This window comes from Pteropus vampyrus, unplaced genomic scaffold (genome assembly GCF_000151845.1).
Source record: "Pteropus vampyrus isolate Shadow unplaced genomic scaffold, Pvam_2.0 Scaffold745, whole genome shotgun sequence".
Taxonomy (NCBI): Eukaryota; Metazoa; Chordata; class Mammalia; order Chiroptera; family Pteropodidae; genus Pteropus; species Pteropus vampyrus.
In genome coordinates, this window is record NW_011889526.1 from 307,817 (window position 1) to 328,385 (window position 20,569).

At 46.2% G+C, this 20,569-nt stretch overlaps 1 protein-coding gene across 1 annotated transcript; it reads right to left on the minus strand.

Annotated features, from left to right (window-relative positions):
* Nucleotides 1-4,618: 4,618 nt before the first annotated feature.
* On the minus strand, nucleotides 4,619-14,571 carry TARM1 (T cell-interacting, activating receptor on myeloid cells 1). The gene is given in 8 exon segments (XM_023526217.1): nucleotides 4,619-4,762; nucleotides 5,055-5,083; nucleotides 6,145-6,182; nucleotides 6,827-6,854; nucleotides 6,963-7,046; nucleotides 13,610-13,847; nucleotides 13,849-13,907; nucleotides 14,220-14,571. Coding segments are annotated over 8 exon segments (972 nt in total).
* Between the last annotated feature and the right edge of the window lie 5,998 nt (nucleotides 14,572-20,569).

Sequence of the window (20,569 nt, forward strand, 5' to 3'; positions counted from 1 at the left end):
GAGACTTATGGACAACTGACAGGCACGTCAGACCTAGAGGAGCACTGGTCCCTCTGCTAAACTGCTCTAGGTTAGGGGGATAACCAGGCCGCTGCCTACAGCTTTGTCTCTTAGATCCAGCATAGGCAACAACCATCTGCAGATCACTTTGTAGTTCTCACCAGGTAGCCCTGAGCAATCAAAAGCAATGACTGATCTTGGCCTACTGGGGAGCCCCTCCCAAGGGGCCACAAAACCAACACATTCAAAGCCTGGCACAAGACTACAACAGAGCAACTCCTGACTAGTCTAATAAGCGGTACACACAAAGGGTGGTTGCAACAAATACACAAGCCTACTAGGGCAAATCCCACTCAATGGGGCCAGTTAGCCCCCACACAGCAACTCTTACCCTGTGAGTGCAGCCAGTTCCCACAATTAGTTAGCTTGAGCATTGATCCCATCCACTGATCTACTAACAACAATTAAGGCTTGATGACAACAGAAGATCACACATAACCCACACAAAGATCATGTCCAGAGCTCCCGGCATAAGGGATCAGGGAGAGTGTGCCACTAGGCCACACAGGACACTTTCCACATTAGGCCATCTGGCTAAGGCTGAGAGATGAAACAAATACTCCTGACACATAGAAAAGAACACAGAGAGGCTAATAAAATGAGAAAACAAACATGCCACAAATGAAACAACAGGAGAAAACTCCAGAAAATAAGCTAAATGAAATGGAGGCAAGCAACCTACCAGAGACCAAAGTTAAAAAACAATGGTTATAAAGATGCTCAATGAACTTGGGGAGAGAATGGATGAACACAATAAGAACCTTAACAGAGAGATAGTAAGCATAAAAAAGGACATAGAAACCATAAAAAAAGAACCAGACAGAAATGAAGAATAGAATAACTGAAATGAAGAATACACTAGAAGGATTCAACAGTAGATTGGATGAAGCAGAAGATCGAATCAACGAACTGGAAGACAAGGTAACAGAATACACCCAATTAGTGTGGCAGCCTAACCCTGCCTGGCCATTAAGTTCAAATAAGTTCATTCCTGACTGCCCTCTCCCCGACCTCAAGGACTCTCCAGCTGACATCCGGTTTTCACAGCTTACCAACTAGTTAATGTTCTTTCTTATCTCTGTAGCTGTGTAGGTATGACAAGACTGTATACAACTACCTGTTGTGTTATGTCAGCATCAATAAGTGCTGCTTCCTGCTTATCGCCTCGGTGTCGCGTCTTTCCATTCGAGAATCCTACAACCTTTCTGGGGGCTCATCTGGGATGTGAACACGGCAGTTTTTTGCCTCTCTTGTCTTTGGGGTCCAGCACCCAGGATGCTGGGAGAAGCAGACTTCACCTGGCACCAGCAGACCTATTATCTATAGGGGAGGATGACTCTTCCAGTGACCTTGGGCGGTCGCATCAGCAACACAATGGAACCCGGAGAGGCATAGGAACCATCCCAGGAGCACTGCCCAACTGAATGGTATGGTAAGGACCCAGGTCCCAGGGATAGCCTGCCCGCTAAAGGGCAGAAGGGGAGTCTGATCAATTCCCGAAGTCACCTGAGTACTCTACATTTGTTAGAGGAAACTGTGAACTCTCAGGTACGTAGGGCAGAGGGCGGAGTGTTTGGTGTGTGATTGCGTGTGATTGATACGTGGTCTTGCTATGAAGCGAGAGTTGAGCCCCTATCTGTGGTTCTGTGATGAACCTCATATAGCTTATTGTGGTGTCACTGGATCTCCATGAGGAGTCTACTCCAGTGATCTGAGTCGGGGGTTTACAACAACTCACCAATTGCTAAGAGGTGCCTGAAAGATCCCCGTGAGGAGAGCGGCTGGAGATAGGCGATGGGCGAATTGAATCTCTGAGTGCATGTGTGTCACTGACCATGGATAAAAGGATGGGTAGACAACAGAGTAAACAGACATCTTTAGGTTGTATGCTTAAGAATTTCAGAAAGGGTTATTCGGGAGATTATGGAGTTAAACTCACCCCACAGAAACTCCGCATCCTTTGTGAAATAAACTGGCCCTCTTTTGGTATTGGATAGCAGAGGAAACTCTTGATAAGAAAATCATTGCAAAGGTCTCTCAAGTCACTACAGGTCAACCTGGCCACCCAGGCCAATTCCCTTATATTGATTCTTGGAGGGCAATATTTCACACCCGACCCCCTTAGTTGAGAGTCTGCCTAGAAGAGAATTGTAGGGTCCTCTAGCCCAAGCCTCAGCACCCTCCCAAGGCCAGTTAAAAAAAAAAGAAGAAGGAGAAGCCTATGCTACCAGCGCTAGGCCAGACCAGGCTTCATTCTCCTAGGCCCCCCAGGAGCCTATAGTCCAAATGATAGTTGGGCAGCCAACCTATTGACTTTGTAGTTGACCCCGGAGCTGAACACTCAGTTGTAACCTAGCCTGTGGGCCCCCTTTCTCAAAGACAAGCTACCAATATAGGAGCAACTGGGGGACGAGTCCATTGCCCCTTCCTGCAGCCCCACCGGTGCAACCTAGGAAAAAAGTCATCCATGAATTCCTATATCTGCCTGACTGCCCTGTGGCACTGATAGGATGAGATCTTTTAGGAAAACTACAGGCTAAAATTACCTTTGGACACATGTGGCCAAACCTCTCTATTAAGCCACAAAGGGGGGAGAACCGGAGCCCCTACTCTGGGAATCTACACAACAGAAGGCCTTTGAAAGAAATCAAATGGGCACTCACTAATAGGCACCCCCAAACAAAGACTCACAAACTTAATCAAATCTTTCTTTCTGTACGTACAGGAGTGCACAGGTGTCGCAGTAGGAGTCTTAATTCAACTGCTAATATCTTGGCACCATCTCGTGGCTTATCTCTCCAAATAGCTTGACTCTGTCACCCAGGGCAGGCCACCCTGCTTGTGAGCACTCACAGCCACGGCTCTCCTTGTGTCAGAGGCCAACAAACCAGCTACCTGTCAGGCCCGGCCAGGCAGACCACGATTGCACTGAAATCATAGATAAAGTGTTTTCCAGCCAACCCGACTTAACAGATCAGACCCCTACTACATTTGCCCCTTCTAGCAGCATGCTGCCGTCCTCTGTCTCCCTTCCCCTTTCTGCCTGAAAGGCAGCACCCAGCCACAGGGGTGCATGCACAGTCCTCTCGGGGTGAACAACATGCTTTCAGATTCAGACACAGCTAGGACTGTGTTCCCTAGTATCTTAGGGCCTAAGATCCAGTGCTTTTACTCAGAGTGCCCAGGTTCAGTTTTTGGTAAAGGAAGAATGCTTCCCTTTCTTCCATATCAACTTACTGAGCCATCCTCACTGCTTTTTGTCTCTATGTCAGAAAATATTTGTGTCTCTGCTACTTAAAAGTGTAAATTCCAATTTACCTACATTTTGTCCAGTTTGCAGCTGGGGTGTGAAGTGGGGGTAGCCTTGTGGGCACTACTTCACCATACAGGTGCACAAATTGTACTTGGTAAAATGCCTTCAGGTTTCTTTAATTGGAAATAAGTAAACCGAGGCACAGCAAGGCAGGTTCCCCATCTCAGACAAGTGGGAGAGGCAGGTGCCAGAATCAGAATCCAGCTCTGTCTCAAAAGCCTATTTGTTTCCTCTCCAGAAAACGCTTTGAAGGGCTCCTGTCCTAGGCATCATTCTGTGGGAGGGTGCACAGTAAGGTGACGGTATTGACTATTGCTGTGTTGAGATATTACCACAAATTAGTGGTATCAGCAACATGCAGTTTATTCTCTCCTGGTTCTGAGGGCCAAGAACCCAAGCACAAACTAGCAGGGCCCTCAGGGGCTGCAGTCACTGTGTCAGCCAGGGCTGGGGTCTGATCTGAAGGTTTAACTGGGAAAAGACTCACTTCTGAGCTGTGATGTCACTGTTGTGCCCACCACCCAGAGTTGGCACAGATCCCCAGGCGAAGGGTGCAGCGCCCACAAGTGTACCCCCACTTCACACCCCAGCTGCAAGCTCACTGTTCCCAGGCCACCTGCACTTCTGACCAACAGCTAAAAAATTTGGAGGTTCTCAATTCCCCCCACTCCGATTCAGTAATTTCTTAGAGACACTCAAAGAAAGTGCTTTATTTAGGATTATGATTTTATTACGAAGGATACAACCAGGACCAATTAAATGAAGAGGCACATGTGGTGAGGCCTGGAAGGGTCCCCAAAGCAGAGCTTCCTATATTCTCAGAGTGTGTCACCCTCCCAACTCATCAAGGCATGTCCCAACCAGGAAGCTCCCGCAGCCTCGGTGTCCAGAGTTCACATTGGGATGTCACCACACAGCTGCGGATGAAGTCTCACCATAGGCTTGAGCCCATCTCTAGCCTTGCTCTCTCCCCTAGAGGTCGGGCTTACACCCACTGGCCCAGGCTCCAGCCCTCTAATCACATGGTTGGTCTTCCTGGCATTTCCAGCCCTCTGCCCCATCTGAGTCATCACATTTGCATATTACTTTATGTAGCTGATACCTCTCACTTTTAAAAAATAATTTTTTAGAAGGACAAGTCTAGATTGGAAATTTGAAGAAAGGGGTTCTGCTGTGCCTTGTCCCCCAACCTCAGTCTGTTGTCGATTCCCGTGTCGGAGGTCCTTCTGGCTCCAGATGCCCTGGCTACGTTTTAAGGGCCGAGTACACACAGGTCTCCAGAGGCTGCTTCACCTGTATGTGGGGGCCTACACTCAGGGCACTGGCGTCGAGCTCAGCATACGTCACTCCATGAGCTTCTTCAGCTCTTGACACCTGAGATCCTTCCTCCTAAAGGTGAGCAAGGAGAAAAGCATCAAGCCTTCCAGGGAGGACCATTTCCCGATGACACTGAGCATGCTGGACAGCTTCCTGGGATCCCTCCCCAGAGCCTCTGACGCCCCGAGCCTTTGAGAGGCCCCCTGTGCTCTTGAGAATTGGCTGGGCCTAGTATCTCATACCCATCAAAGGGGTATGACAAGAAAAAATCCAGGAAAAAGATGGCATGGCGTGTCCAAGTGAGGTAATGAAGGACTGTGACTTCTATCGTACCCACTTCTCTATTGTCCCCTTACTCACTCACACTGATGAAACCAGCTGCCACGTTCAGAGCTGCCCTAGGGAGAGGCCCATGTGGCCAGTGTGGTCTCCAGCCAGTGGCCAGCGAGGAACAGGATCCTGCTGGCCACCACCCAAGTGAATGTGGAAGCAGATTGTCTCCTAACCAAGCCCCAAGCTGACCTAGCCAGCAGCTTAGTCACAGCTCTGAGAGACCCAGAGTGAAGGGACCCTGCTCAGACACACCCAGCCTCTTTCCTATAGGCAACTGAGATATGAGCTGTTGCTTTAAGCTGCTATGTTTGGGGGATGATTTGTTAAGCAGCAGTAGATAGTTCATGCAAACAGCTACCAAAGTGTTAGTAGAAAACACCCAGAACAGGTAGACCCATAGGGTCAGGAAGCAGATTAATAACTGCCAGGGGCCAGGGGCAGGGAGGAAGGGTGGGCAGTGACTGCTTCCAGGTGTGGGAGTTCCTTTGGGGTGATGAGAACATTCCGGAACTAGATAATGATGGATTGTTGCACAGCACTGAGAATGCGCCAGATGTCATTGAATCATACACGTCAAAACAGTGAGCTTTATGTTTATTTTGCTACAATTTTTAAAAAATTGAATCGTAAAGAGAAAAAATAAGAGTTACTATTCATACTGCTACCCATAACTGATATAGCGAGGTTGGTGCTTTATAGGGGGTCTCACCATATTTTCACCATGAGGAAACAGTCTCAGGGTGAGACTGGCATTTTCCCAGGGTCCCACAGATAGTCAGCAGTGATATAGCTTCAAGATACTAGGTGCTTTCACCCCACCTGCAATCCTACTGCTGTTTCTGTGGCCGTGAGCTTGTGAAGCCACCCAGTTGATCATATGAGGAAGGAAGGGCTTGCCCTGTTTACAGATGGGAAGTGTCCCTGGAAAGGAGGGGCTGTGGGGTAAAGGTCCCACAGCCAGAGGAGGCATAGATGGATTCAGCCCAAGTTCTCCCAAAATGTAGAGGAAGGGTTTGGGAGGATGAAAGCAGAGGCCCAAACCATTGACAGAACTGGAAAAGGATCTCTGGAGCCTGAACTGAGGGAGGGGCTGATGGGAAATCGCCAAACTGGAAACTCACCAGGGCAGTATAGCAGCTCTTCGTAGCTGGAGACACATCTGGAAAGGAGGAGATTCTGCCATGGTTTCACCCTCAGACTCCAGGGGTCAGGTCTATACACGTACATGCACACACACAGACATGCATGCATACTCAAACATGCACACATATCTGTGTACATACAGAATGTGTACACACCTACACACACAGACTCCCTTGCACGCAGCACCCACATGTGCACACACCACACACACGCATTTACACACACACTTACAAACTCCCCTACACCACTTACTTTCCCAGGTTGGTCACCTGTCATGACTTCTTCAGGTTTCTTAGAAAAGCAGGAGGTGAGAGAGAAACAGTGAAGCTTTGGTGATCAAGGAAGTTGGAGAAAGAAATCAAGATCCTTCTGACTAGGTGGGGGTGAGATGCAAAATGGAAATCCAAGTCTCTCCACCTACTCCCAGCTTGGACATCCCACCCTTGGGTCCCCAAGTCATCAATGCTCAGGAGGAGAAAGTGATTGGGGCAGTGTGCTCCATGGGGAGAGAATCCAAGGGAAGAACATCGCCTGAGAAGTAGAGGGTGCTGGTGAGAAGACAGAGGTGGAGAGGGACTTGGGTGGTCACTGGAGCTGGTCTGGGGCACGTGGGTGGAGGAAAGGTAAGTGTGGGCTGGTGGGGTTCCCTGAGTGGTCTACCTTTTGGTCATCCTGTCAGCAGCTGCCCCTGGGGATAAAGAAAGAGAAGGGGACAGGTTAACCCTGTAACGGTAACTTCTTCGTATGTTTCACCCTCTTCCCCCAGAAGATGCGGCCATCATTCTCTTGAACTCACCACAGCAGGAGCATCTGTAGATGAGGAAGGCTGCAAGGAGGAAGAGGAGGGTGAAGGTGACAATGAGGATAATTTCAGTGGTCCCTGACGAGAGGAGAGTAGGTGAGAGGGCCAATTGGCTTCTGAAACCTGTTCTGATGTCTACCTGTGTCTCCAGTGACTGAGTTCCCCTGATGGCTGGGGGTTCATTGCACCCCTCTCCCACAGATATGCATCCCAGGACATGGAGCGATGCCTTTTGGAAGATGCACAAGCTGAGGGCCCAAGGGCTCAGCTACTGAGTAGGCAGAACCGGCACACTGACCTCCACCACAAAAGACGTGTCCCTGAACTGCAGTCTTCAGGCATCACCAGAACACAGACAAATGTCCTGGAGGACGTCCCCAGCGATAGACACCTCGCTTGTGCACAGGGAGCCTCACTGGTGTCTGCGTGCTTCTGTCCCTTACCTGGAGGTGTTTTTGCTCTCTGGGAGGACTCAGTCCCATCTAGAAGACAGAATTCTTCACTTAAAAAAACCAGGTGACAGAACAACAGTCACAACAGCAGACTACTGAAATATGATTTTAAAAACTCTGTATGTTATTTACAAAGGCATACCCATATTGTCAATGTATAAAAACATGCACAGAAATGATAACAGTGAGTTCAGGGTGCAAGTTTCTACCAGGGAAGGCGAGATAATGGGGATGGCATGGGGAGGAGAAGAGGACTTCTTTTTTGTCTTTATTTGCGGAAAGAAAACAACTTGGAGTAAATACGACTAAATGTGAACAAGCACCATTCTGGGTGGCGATGCGTGACCATCTGTTACATTATTATTTCTATTCTATTAGGTAATATTTCCCAAATTTCTCCAAAGAAAGGAAATTCTTATATATAAGATATGTTATATAATTTCATATGCACATATGGGATATATATTACATATGAAATAATTATAATCAAGATCAAGGTCATCTCTGTATCTATGTGTATACATATGTACGTATATATAATAGGAGATACATATATATATATCCTGTTTTTTTGTGTTTCTCTGGAGGACTTGGCCTCATACAGGTAGACAGAATTCTCTTAAGTCAGTTATGGCCATGGTTCCCAGAACAAATGGAGTATCTTGCCCATTTCCTATAGTTCTTCTGGGACAACATACTAATAACCCAACTAACACTTTTTGAGCACTTACTCACACACCTGGTCTTGCATCTTCCCCATGGCCTCCTAGGTGTTTTGTAATCCCATTGCTCAGAAATATTAGGATGAAGCAAGAGTGAGTTTTGTTGTATTGTTTTTGTTTTTGTTTTTGTTTTACAGATAAGCAAACTAAAGCTCAGTACAACAGGAGTTGTACTGGGTCACACGCCTGTGAGGGCGAGGTGTGACTGAGAGAGTCCGGCTTCATTAGCTCTGCTGATGTGATAGTCACCACACCACTCCACCCTCCATTGCCTCCCCATCCACAGCTGTGTTGGCCCTGCCCCTTGATGTTGACCGAAGCAGGAGAAGCGGCCCTGAGACCATGCGAAGACCCCCTTCAACTCTGTACTTGAAAGAAGGGGACAGCCACGGGACTTTGCAGTTTACTACCCAACCCCAGCATATTTCTTCTACTCTCTCTGCTGCCTCCTTCAGTTCTTCACTTCTCTGTCTTACAAGCTTATTTTCCTTTTCACAGCCACTATCAAGAAATAGGGTGCTATTTATTGCCACCTCTTCCAGCCAACACAACCCTCCCTGCCAGCTGCATTCTGCTTTCTGCAGAACCAGAGGCCACAGCTCAGAAATAATGAATAGCCCACGCACCCTCAGAGTCCTGGGGCCTGGCTCTGCAGGAATCAGACTGGGCAACTGGGGACAAATCGGACTTTGGAATAAAGTAGGGAAAAACACACGAGTAACCTTAGGGAACATGGAAGATGCCAAGTTAGGTGACAGCTACTTCTTGAGCAATTGCCAGTTTGGGGCACGCATTTTAAATAACTAGAGGCTTCAGAGGTCAGAGGAGAATGTGTGCTCCATCCCCAGAGTCCCTGTCAAGAACTCAGATGACTAACCGGAAACCAGTCAAGGAGTCTCTAGTAGGATGTCTCAACTTTCACATTGTTAACATTCGGGGCTAGATAATTATGGGGCAGGGGCCCCTTGCATCATGAGATGTTGTGCAGCATCTCCCAGGAGCACCCACATCCCCAGTTGCGACCACCCAATGCATCTCCAGACATCACTATATGTCACCGAGTAGCAAATGGCCCTGGTCAGCAACCAGTGGTTTAAGGGAAATAAAGGATGAAGCTGAGGCCACTTCTCCCCCTTCTTGTTCTTCTGTCAGGATTACCACCTCCACCTAGCTCTGCTGCCTGACTCCTGCCTTGGTTGATGAGGTGACCCTCATATCTCCGCAGGTCAACACACCGCTGCAGCAGCGTGTTCAGAGTCCCGCTCTTACAGCAGCCACATAAAACTAAGGCATTTTTTAAAGTCTCTGGTGAAACCCAAAGGGAAACTCTTGGCCTGTTTTCAGTAATCTGTCAGTGCACCTGCACCCAGTCATCTGCCCTCCCAGCACACTGCCAGGGACATCTTCCTCAGCCTGTGGCCCTCAGCGACAGTTGCCAAGATTTGGGCTGCAGCTGAAGGAAGACAGGAAGGGTCTAGATTGAGCTGGACAACAGCAGCCTGGGTCATTCCAGGTTACCTGTTATCTCAGAATATCCATGTCAGAAGCAGCAATAATTATGACCCTCAAGTAAGAAACTCAGAAAGTTCCTCATATGCCAAGAATAGTGGACTGGGGGAAAAAAGCAGTCACCAGTTGTTGAATAACCCAAAAATGATTGAAAAGTTCCCCCTTCTACAGAGAGCAAATCTGACTTTCTGTGTCTTCTTCCCATTTTGCCTCTCTGTTGAAAAGACCGTCTCATCTGCACTTGACCTTGTCACATACAATTGAACCAAGTTACAGAGACAGACATACACCCCTAGCTTTATTAGGACCTGGAAGACCTTAGACATCATATAATTTTCCACCAACATTCATCATTAATAGTGATAATAGGAATATTTACCGTTATCATGAGAGGGATACACATGTTCTCTAGTCCGCTATTTCCTGGGAAGTCTCCCACTAGGAACACAGTTCTCGATAAAGCTAGTTTGGAATTCAGAGGAAGGAGTTTGGGGCGTTCATAATGATAATAATAGCAAATACTTATATGGCATTTGCTCTGCACCAGACAGGGTTTGGAATGGACTTGGGTAAAATGACTCACCAGAATTTTACCATGAGTCCATCGTGTAAGTACTACTAACAGCCCCACTTAACAGATGAAGAAACTGATAAGGCAGAGAGAGGCTAAGCAATCTATGGGAAAATGGATTATTAGTTAATGGGCCCAACTAAACTTCAAATGGTTATCATCATCCACAGAAACAAGACTCCCTTCATAGCCTTCCGGACCATGTAGCCATCCACCCACATGATGGGTGCCTGTGTCCTGTTCAAGTGATTCTGGTTGTTTGAATGGTCTCTTTCTTCCCAGTTATTGTATGTTCCCCTGGAGGGGACGCTGAGTGTCCTCCACAGTGACTGAGAGGTCAGAATGGAGCCAATGGGCCACAGATGCAGGATGGATGACCCTAAGAACATGAACCTGCTGCCTCACTCCCGGGCTCAGCATGGGGCAGAGAGAACATTTTCCTTGTTGCCAGTAGTCTCCAAGTTAGACTGGTGCTTTGAATTTCTTCCCATGACTAGGGGTCTGTGATTCTGTGGCAAACACCTTCATTGAATGTCATGTTACAGCCGCCACCTCAGGTGCCTTTGTCAGGTTGCTATAACCAAACACCACAGGTCGGAGGGTTTAACCACAGATGTTTCTTTCTCCCAGTTCTGGAAGCTGGAAGACAGAGGTCACGTGCCAGTGTGGCAGGGTGAGGGCCCGCTTCTGGGTGGCAGAATTCCCACTCTGTTCTCACTCAGCAGAAGAGGACAGAAAGCTCTTTGGGGTCTCTTCTATGAGGCCACTGATCTCATTCATGCAACCCCACTCTCATGGCCTCCTCACCTCACACTTCTCCAGATGCCACCGCATTGGGCATTAGGATTTCAACACACATATTTGGGAGCACACAGGCACTCAGTCCATGGCATCAGAGAATGGTACCTCTCTTTCAGGAACTGCTTGTTCCCTCTCTGCGTTCCTGTCACCCTAGATGGAGTGAGGTGAGCGTCCCTGCAATTGACTCAGGGGCTGAGTTGACCAGGGCCACTCACAGTCTCTCCCCAGCCTTTATGTGTTGGTTTGTGTGTCTGTTTTGAACTGGTCTGGAAAGAGGGTCAGTCTCCTCTCCAGGGGGAAGCATTTATGAGCCATAAAACTCGGCTCGTGAAAGCCATGCTCTGTGCCCAGCAGAGGAAGCTGGTCCAGACTAAGAATAAAACAGACAGAACACAAGTGTCAGAGGGAAAGAGTCGGGCAGAATCCCAGGCCCTGGCTCTGCTTCCTCAAGCCCACTGGCATCTTGCATTTCCCACAGTTTATAGTCCATGACTCCATGGTTTCCAGCCAGGCATGCAATGGCCTCCCAGGGGATATTTGGCAATATCTAGAGACATTTTCAGTTGTCACAACCAGAGAGGGGGACATGTAGTGGGTAGAGGTCACGAATGCTGCTAAACACCCTCTGATGCACAGGTTGCATTTTTCTCTCCCCCAAACCAGCTCAGTGACTATGTCAACAGCGTCAGATCAGACACTCTGAATTATCCCTTTAATTCTGTAGACCAATGCATCCTCCCACTCTTTCTGGGCTTCTTCCATATTTTTGTAACTTGCAATCAAGTGTCTTCACTAATACAGACACTGTTATCAGAACTGTTAATTAGAATCGACTCATGTTTAGCTCTCACAGAAGTTGCATGGGCCATTCATGTGCTTTGCTGTCCCCCAGTCTACACCTGAGAAGGGCATAAGAAGAGGCAACTCGCGTAGCACCTTGTGGATGGCAAGTGCCAGCACTGCTGTTTTAACTTGGGTGCATCTGACCTCAGAACCTGTGGTCACACCCTCTACTGCCTCAAAGGGCCTGGGGTTCCTAGGGTCCCCAGATCCTGTCTCCTGTGCTTGGACACTCTGGGACCTTCATCCAACCACATGGATTTATAGTTGGTCTTATCAACACTGGAGGGTCAGCCCTGCCCGGGTGAGGGCTGGTTCCTACTGGCCTCTCTTCCTCTCTTTGTCCTCAATAAACCTAGTCCTCAAAGAAAGTCCTAGTCCAGAGGGTCAAAAAGCATCCCTTTCACAAACAAACAGAAGCCTCATGCACTGTTGGTGGGAATGTAAGTGGGTGCAGCCACTATGGAAAACTGTGGTGAGCCCTCAAAAGATTACAAATGGAATGATCTTATGACCCAGCCATCCCACTTCTGGGTGTTTCTCCAAAAGAACTGAAAGCAGGGTTTCAAAGAAATATTTGCACACCTGTGTTCATAGCAGCACCATCCACAATGGCCAGAAGGGGTAGGCAACCCAAGTTCCATCACTGGGTGAACGGATAAACAAATGTGGTCCATTCACACAATGGAACATTATACAGCCTCAGAAAGGAAGAAAATTCTGACACCAGCTGGGACTGGGGACACCTGCTACAGCATGGATGGACCTTGAGGACATTATGCTCAGTGAAATAAACCAGTGACACAAAGACAAGTACTATATAATTCTACTTAGGTGTCTAGAGTCATCAAATTCATAGAGACAGAAAGTAGAAGGATGGATGCCAGAAGCTAGGGGAGGGGAAAATCGGAAGTTATTTAATGAGGACAGAGTTTTAGTTTTGCAAGGTAAAGAGAGCTCTGGAAATGGATGCTGGTGATGGTTGCACAGTATTGAATGTACTTAACGCCACTATACTGTGTGTGCACTTAAAAGTGGTTAAGATGGTTAATTTTATATTATGCATTTTTACCACAATTAAAAGTCATCCCTTTAAAAAAAGAAAAGGCTAGGCAGAAAGAGAGAACTTGTACTCAGTTGAGTTGAAAGGCATGACAGGTAAGAGTATGAATGAAAAACAAACACAGGTCTTTCCAGAGGGCTCTGAGTCTGTCCTGTATTCCCTGGGACCTTTGTTATTCTCCCTCCTCCTCTCCCTTCTTCCTGGGACCTCCGGCATAACTCCAGGAAGTGTCATTTTCACTTTAGTCTAAAGAAATGCTGCCCTACCCAGGAGACATGCAGTGACTTTGTGGCTAGTAGGGTCAGATATTATTACAAAATGCCCTAGCCTGGCCCCCTCAGAGCACATCTGGTCATCTTTGGTGGGAAGCCTTCTGCCAGCCTCTTTTTCTGTAATTCTCCACTATCAACACTCCCTCTCATCTGAAGATCCTGTTCACTCTCCCACAGGATCCTGACCCTAACTTCCTTTTTCTCAAGTGGTTTTTCCAAGCTGCAGAGCCCAAACCTACCCATTTCTCCCCTTGTATGGAGGGAACTTCTCCCCTTGTATGGAGGGAACTTGTCCCAAACCTACCCATTTCTCCCCTTGTATGGAGGGAACTTCCCTCTGATGCACTCCAGGTAACAATATCGGCTGGCAGATAATCCAGCTAGCTGTTGTCCTGATGAAAAAAACTTTACCTGTCACCCAGATTAAAAGGTGATCACTGGGATCTGAAGCCCAGAAAGGAGCGCTTGTCTGGAAGTACACACAGCTGTAGTCTCCCGTGTCACTGACTGTCACATTCTGAAGGAAGAAGGCTGTCTCCTTTCCTACTGGACTCTAGAGCTGGAGGGGTGTTGAAGTTCCTTTTTTCAGTAGAGCAAACGTGTTAGACCCAGTCAAATGCTCTGGCCTCTGGAACTGCAGGGTCACCTTTTTCTCCTGTGGTCACCTTACCCCTTTGGTGGGCATGGAGGGAAGGTTTAGGCAAATATCCTGTAAGAGAAGGAAGGCTCTGAGTTAGTGGGGAGATGCCTTGGGTCCCCGCTCAGCCTTGTTCTCCTGGCAGGGTTCTCAGGGAGTGTGAGGAGTAACAGACACCTGATCTCATCCTCTTTCTGCTCCAACTGATTTCCCTTCTACAAGCCCTGGATGAGGCCAAGGTCATCAACTCCATTCCTGTCTTTCTCTATGACCCCTCCCCAGCTACATTGGAGATGAGACCCCCCTGCCCTCTCTCATACTCTGGTTCCTCTCTCATCCCTGTCCTAGGAAGACCATACATTATTCTGAGCACCCTGTCCTCACCTGTCACCACTAGTGGAAGGACATCACTGGGTGGTGACCTTATGTGGGGGCTCCTTTCTCTGTACTATTCACAGATGTACTTTCCAACATGACTGGTTTTTAGATCAGTGAGATGAAATTCAGCCAGGCCCTCTGGGGAGTCAGGAGACAGAAAGGACTCCAAAGGAAGTCTGTTCTTTTTGAGAGCAAAGGTTGCCTCCCTTGTAGGAGCCAAGCATCGCAGTGTCACATTACTGTTGGCAGGGACCATCTAGCTGGGCTGGGCACTGATGGAGGGCCTGGGAAGTGGCTCTGGAAGGAAGCAGAGTCCAGGGCTGGATTCGATCCACTCACCTGCTCTCACGAAGCACATTTACAGAAAAAGAAGGGAGATGTGAAATTTGGAGTGAAGGAGGAAGTTTGCACTTTAGATACACTCACCACCTCTTCTGTCTCCTTGGGCAGCACACAGTCCTGCAAAGGAATCATCCATGAGTCATAAGCTCCTTCCTGGAGCCCAGGTCATCACCCTGTTGTCATCCCTGAGGGACCATCCCAGGGGCTCTTGCTGAGAACAGACCCCTCATCATCATATTCACCAACAGTCCGAGCCTCTCCCTTACCCTAAGACCCATTGACATCAGCGCCTGTTAGGTCCTAGCACTGCTGCAACAAATCACCATGTACTGCGTGGCTCATAACAACACAAATGTAGTAGCATGCCATTCTGTAGGTGAGAGAAACCCAACACTATGGGTCTCACTGGCTGAAATCAAGGTGTGAGCAGGGTTGGTTCTTTCTGAAGACTCAGGGAGAATCCTCACCTTTTCCAGTCTCTAGAAGCACATGCAGCCTTAGCTCATAGCGTCTTCCTTCTCCTTTAAAACCAGCAGTAGATGGTTGAGTCTGACCTCCTCTTACTTTTCTCCTTACTACTTGCAGGACCCTTGTGATTACATTGGGACCAGTCAGCTCTTTCAGGACCCTCTTTCTACTTTAAGGTCGACTGATCACCAACTTTATTTCTAGCTGCGACCTCATAAAAAGGCCCATAGTCACAAGATCCAGGAAACAGAGTGTGGACATCCTCAGGAAACCTACCAGTCTTTCTACCATCTCTCACATTGTCCCACGTCCCCATCCCAGGTTCTTCTCTCTTCATAATGCTCCCAGGATCTTGGATGGCCCTGCTATTTTGTCCCAAACCTACCCATTTCTCCCCATCATCCATCTTATTCTTCTACCATATCCTAGATTTCATGGCGGAGGAGCAGACAAGGGACACTAGACTTGACTCCTGATGGTCTCTATTACCCTAGGCATGTCACCCAGGTGTATCCTGAGTGTGTCAGCATTGTAGAGGGCGTAGGACCCATCCCTTCCCCCTGGTGCCATGGCTTCTAGAGTGTGAGAGACATGAATGGGCCAAAAATGGGTGCAGCTGTGACAGAAAACAGTGTGGAGGGTCGTCGAAAAATTAAAAATAGAACCATATGACTCAGCAATTTCAATTCTGGATATGTATCTAAAAGATACGAAAACACCCTCTTGAACTCCCATGTTCACTGCAACAAAATTTACAATGTGGATGGACCTTGAGGGAATTATGTTGAGTGAAATCAGTCAGGCAGGAAAAAACAAATACTGTATGTTCTCACTTATATGTGGAATCTAAAAACGTAGAACTCACGGAAACAGAGTGGAATGGTGATTGTCGGGCTGAGGGTACAGAGATGGGAAAATGCTGGTCACAGGGCACAAACTTCCAGCCACAAGGTGGATAAGTTCTGAGGTTCTAGGGTACAGCACAGTGATGGTACTTAACAATAAGGTATTATGTACTTGCAAGTTGCTAAACAAGAAGTCTCCAGATATTGCCCAATGTCCCCGGGGAGGAGGGTGAACAAAGTTGTCCCCAGTAGAGAGCCGCCGTTAGAAGTTAATAAAACTAGACCAACTATATTGATATCTACAAAACACATTTTTCAGAGTAATTTTGATGTAGATCTATAAAGCTACCAGACAGAAAAAGTGGTGAGCATATGATTCACTCTTCCAAGCCATATCAATTTTGGATTTTTGAGATTTACTCCGGGACACCAAGGTGGTTAGTCATGGTCAGTTGTAATGTCAGAGATGCATTTGGGGCATTCTATGAGAGCAGATAGAAATATCTCAGGGCAATGCACAGCATAGGGAATATAGTCAATGATATTGTAATAACGTATGGTGTCAGATGGCTTCTAGACTTATCATGGTGATCACTTCTTTAGGAATATAAATGTCGAATAACTATGATGTACACCTGAAATTAAGATTATATTATATTAGTGATATTTTAATATATTTAGAAATATGCACTGAATTATTTATAGGCGAATTATATAATTTGGGGCACTTGCTTCCAAATAATTCAAAGAGGTAAAAATGAAACCAGATGGCTGATGAATTAACTGTCCAATCTATTTCTTGCATTCACTCATATTTCTTAGAAACAAGACTGGAGAGGATGTGGCTCAGTGTCTACAGCCAGGCAGCCGTAGCTATTAGAACTTAATCGTATTATTTCCCCCACTGCATGTACTAACAACTATCTTCTATTTTGATGAGGAATACTGATTTTCTATTAATAGAAGTGTTTTACAAATCTTTCAAAATAGACTTGAGTATAAAAATAATAATATAAAAACCTGAGGCAATTTGAAGAAGAATGTCATGTGAGGAAGAATACAGATGCCACATACATATGGCAAAATGTCGGGAAGTTCGGGAATGACTGAATTTGGAAAACAAATAGAGGGAAATGTCTGTAAACACCCAACACATTCCTCATAGGTAACGTGTATTCCGGAAATAGAAGTTTCTATTCTTTGCTTATCCATCTGGCCCCATTACCTACCCCACAAGTCAAACCGACTTCAATCGCTTCCACAGCCTGACTCACCACCACCCTCAGTGGTCCTCCCCACCCCTTCCCCAAGACTTACCCACACAGAACAGGGCCAGGAATGGGGGGAGCATGGTGGCCCTCCTAAGCCTCTTCCAAGGGTCTTCTTTCAGTTTAGCTGTTTGTGGTAAGTCAAAATGTTCTCTTGCCTCCCAGCTATGCAGTAACAGCTCTGCTCCATTTTTAATCCTCCCCTCTTATATGCTACAGTTTCTATCTCCCAGTCACAATCAGGAAATGAGGACTGTTTATTGCAACATGCTCTCAAGCCATTTCCCACAGGCTGAACTCACGGGATCCTTCCACAGCACAGAGTTGAGATCATCCAATGCTAAGGTATATTCATAAATATGCAAAGTATGTGAGAAATTGCTCCTCGCGTTTCACAACCATTGTCCCCTTCCACACAGTGACAGAATACAGCTGGGCCCATGGCAATCAGAATCACAACTACATATCTCTCTCACAGAGAACTGTAGGTCTCCCAGGTCAACAGGACATGAGCCTAAGTGACATCTACAACTTCCGGGTTATGCCCCCAGGAACACTGGAGCGCTGGAGCTGGGACTGAGCTGGTAGCAGATGAGAAGTCATAGGGATGTCATGGAGGGAGGAAGACTCTGAGAGAATGAGAATGAAAGGAGAGGTAAGAAAAAAGGATCCTCATGGGTGGCATGACAGAATAGGAGATTGGAAGAAGGCAAGTGTCTCTGATGGATTTGTCAGTGGTCTGCTGTGGGGAGCACAATGTAAACTTTCCCTCAAGATCTTGAATGAAAGCTTTGGTAAGATCAACCTCTGTACGAAGTCTTTGCTGGAATGGGTTCTTCAGGAGAACTTAGAGGAGCCATGTTCCACGTCTGGTTGACATTCTACAGGAACATAGAGACAACCTAGACGGTGAATCCAGACAATAGACGAGAACCGACATGCACCTGGAAAAATCTAGAAGGTTGTAATCTCGTATTTTAAACTATTATTCCCTGAGTAGTGGACCTGTGACCAACATATTTTTTCTCCTTTTGCTTACATGTGTTATGGAACTAGCTGAATTTGATATCAGCTAATTTTAGCATTTTAAATGTTTTTAACATTTAAGCTTCAAAAATTTTAAGTGAAGTGCTATGGGATGAGAAAAACTAAGTTTAAAGAAAGAGTGAGCTCTTCTAAAGGTTAGAGTTTGGAACTGATGGATTTAAGGACAAATATAAGGAGTGTCATAGAAACATGCAGAAGGAATACATAGTTTCCTTCCCAAAATCTCATGAAAAGACAGTAAAGGGATTTATGACGAGGATATAGAAGAAATAAAACTTGAGAGGAGCTAACATAGGAAAAGAAATGTCGACAAAATTATGGAAATTAGAAGACAAATGGATGTGTGCCTGCTGAGGGGTGGCTAAAAAGCTTGTTTTGTCCTGTTATGGAGGTGCTGAGGCTTCATGACCTGGGAGCAGCCCTCCAGTAACATATGCCAGGAGGTGCTGTATAAATACCTCAGCCCCCTTGAAGTCTGTGTTCCTCACTGGCTTCTGAAACTTAATCAGTGTTTAGTGCCACAGTATTAAGCACCAGCAGCACCAAGCTCAAGCATTATTAAGTGCTGGCAGTGTTAAGCTACTACAATATTAAGCTCCAGTTGCCTACAGCAGAATCTGGCTTCACAACTTCTGTATTCCCAGTGAAGGGTTTCCTTTACTTCCCAAATAAACGACTTGAACTTTAATCCTTGTCTTGGCGTCTGCTTTTGAAGGAACCCAAACTAAGACCCCAAAAGTACTTGAAAAACTGACCCCAGGTCCAGTTCTGCAGAATCAGGTTCAGAAATGGACAGCCCAGGATTGCTGGGGCGGGGGGCGGGGGGGGGAATAAGGGGGGAGTGCATCAGGACTGCTTAAACCTGACACACTATAGTTATAATGGTAGTTATTAAAGTACTAGTTCAAGTGTATTGAGGGAGCCTTCTTGAGAACTCATCTTTTTAATCTCAAAATATTTTAGCACATAGCTATCTTTATCAGCTAAGAATATTTTTTAAAATATCTAACAGCAGTGTCACACCAGGAGAACTAACAACACTTTCCTGATACCATCTAATATCCAGCTGTTGTTCGAATTTTCCTCATGTTCTCAGAAATGTCTTTTTTCTCAGTTTGTTAAAAATCAGACTCCAAATCCTCAAAATAGAGGTCTACAAACTGCGGTTGTTGATATACTAATTTAAATAAGACAAAATTCTCAATCTCTTTGCTAAAATAAGAACCCAAGTGAGTCATAAGTTTATATTATTTTTCCATCATTTGTTTGGAAGAACTAGATGTCCTCTAAGCTCTGTTGTCTGGATGGGCTTTACTTGTCTTACTGTTTACAAATACAGGAAAATCAACAAGGCCACAGGAAAACCCATTATAATTACAGATATTTCTTTGAAAGTTATTTTCAAAGGAGGTGGCAGTGACTTTTCAAGTCGTGAGACTCTTATAAGACCCTTTTGTTCAAATGACACTCCTGACTTAGATTTATTTCAACAGAAAATTGTACAGTTCAGTAAGAGTCACGAACGTTCACATAGTACTTCGTGTTGCGCCAGGAAACAAGAACGATATTCTTGGAGACACTTTCAACTTGACACCTTAACCAGATTCCTTAACTAAGTTTCCTGACTGAAAGACCTTTCTCTTTCCTGGAGGTTTTTTTTTTTTTTTTAATTAAGTTTATTGGGGTAATATTGGTTAATATAATTATATAATTTTCAGGTGTACATTGTACTTTGGCATCTGTATATTCTATTGTGTTTACCACTCAAAGTCCATTTTCCTTCAGCTACCATATATTTGATCCCCTTTACCCACTGCGCCCTCCCCCTATCCCCCTATATTTGACCCTCTTTACCCCGTCTACCTCTCCTGTCCTCCCCTGCCCCACTAGTAACCACTACTCTATAGTTCTCTAGTCTATAGTCCATTTCCATGAGTCTCTGATGGGGCAATAGAAGCATCTTTTGTTCTAACAAGGCCACTCTTGGTGGGCCCCTAAGGAAGCTTCAGGATGGGGACTGGTCACCGGAAAAACCAAACCTTGATGAGAAGCTTGGAGCTTTCATACCTGCTGCTCAGACTCAGGGGAGAGGAGAGGGGAAATGCACTTGACACCGAGTCAATTGCCAAGGAATGTAGCCTCCATTTAAAAAACCCTCCAGGAAAAAAGAACCCTCATACTCTGCTGGTGGGAGTGAAAATTGGTACAGCCACTATGGAAAACAGTATGGAGGTTCCTCAAAAGAATTGACCTACCATATGATCCAGCAATCCCTCTACTGGATATTTACCCCAAAGACTTGAAAACTCATATTCAAAAAGATATTTGCACACCAATGTTCATAGCAGCATTATTCACGGTGGCTAGGATATGGAAGCAACCAAAG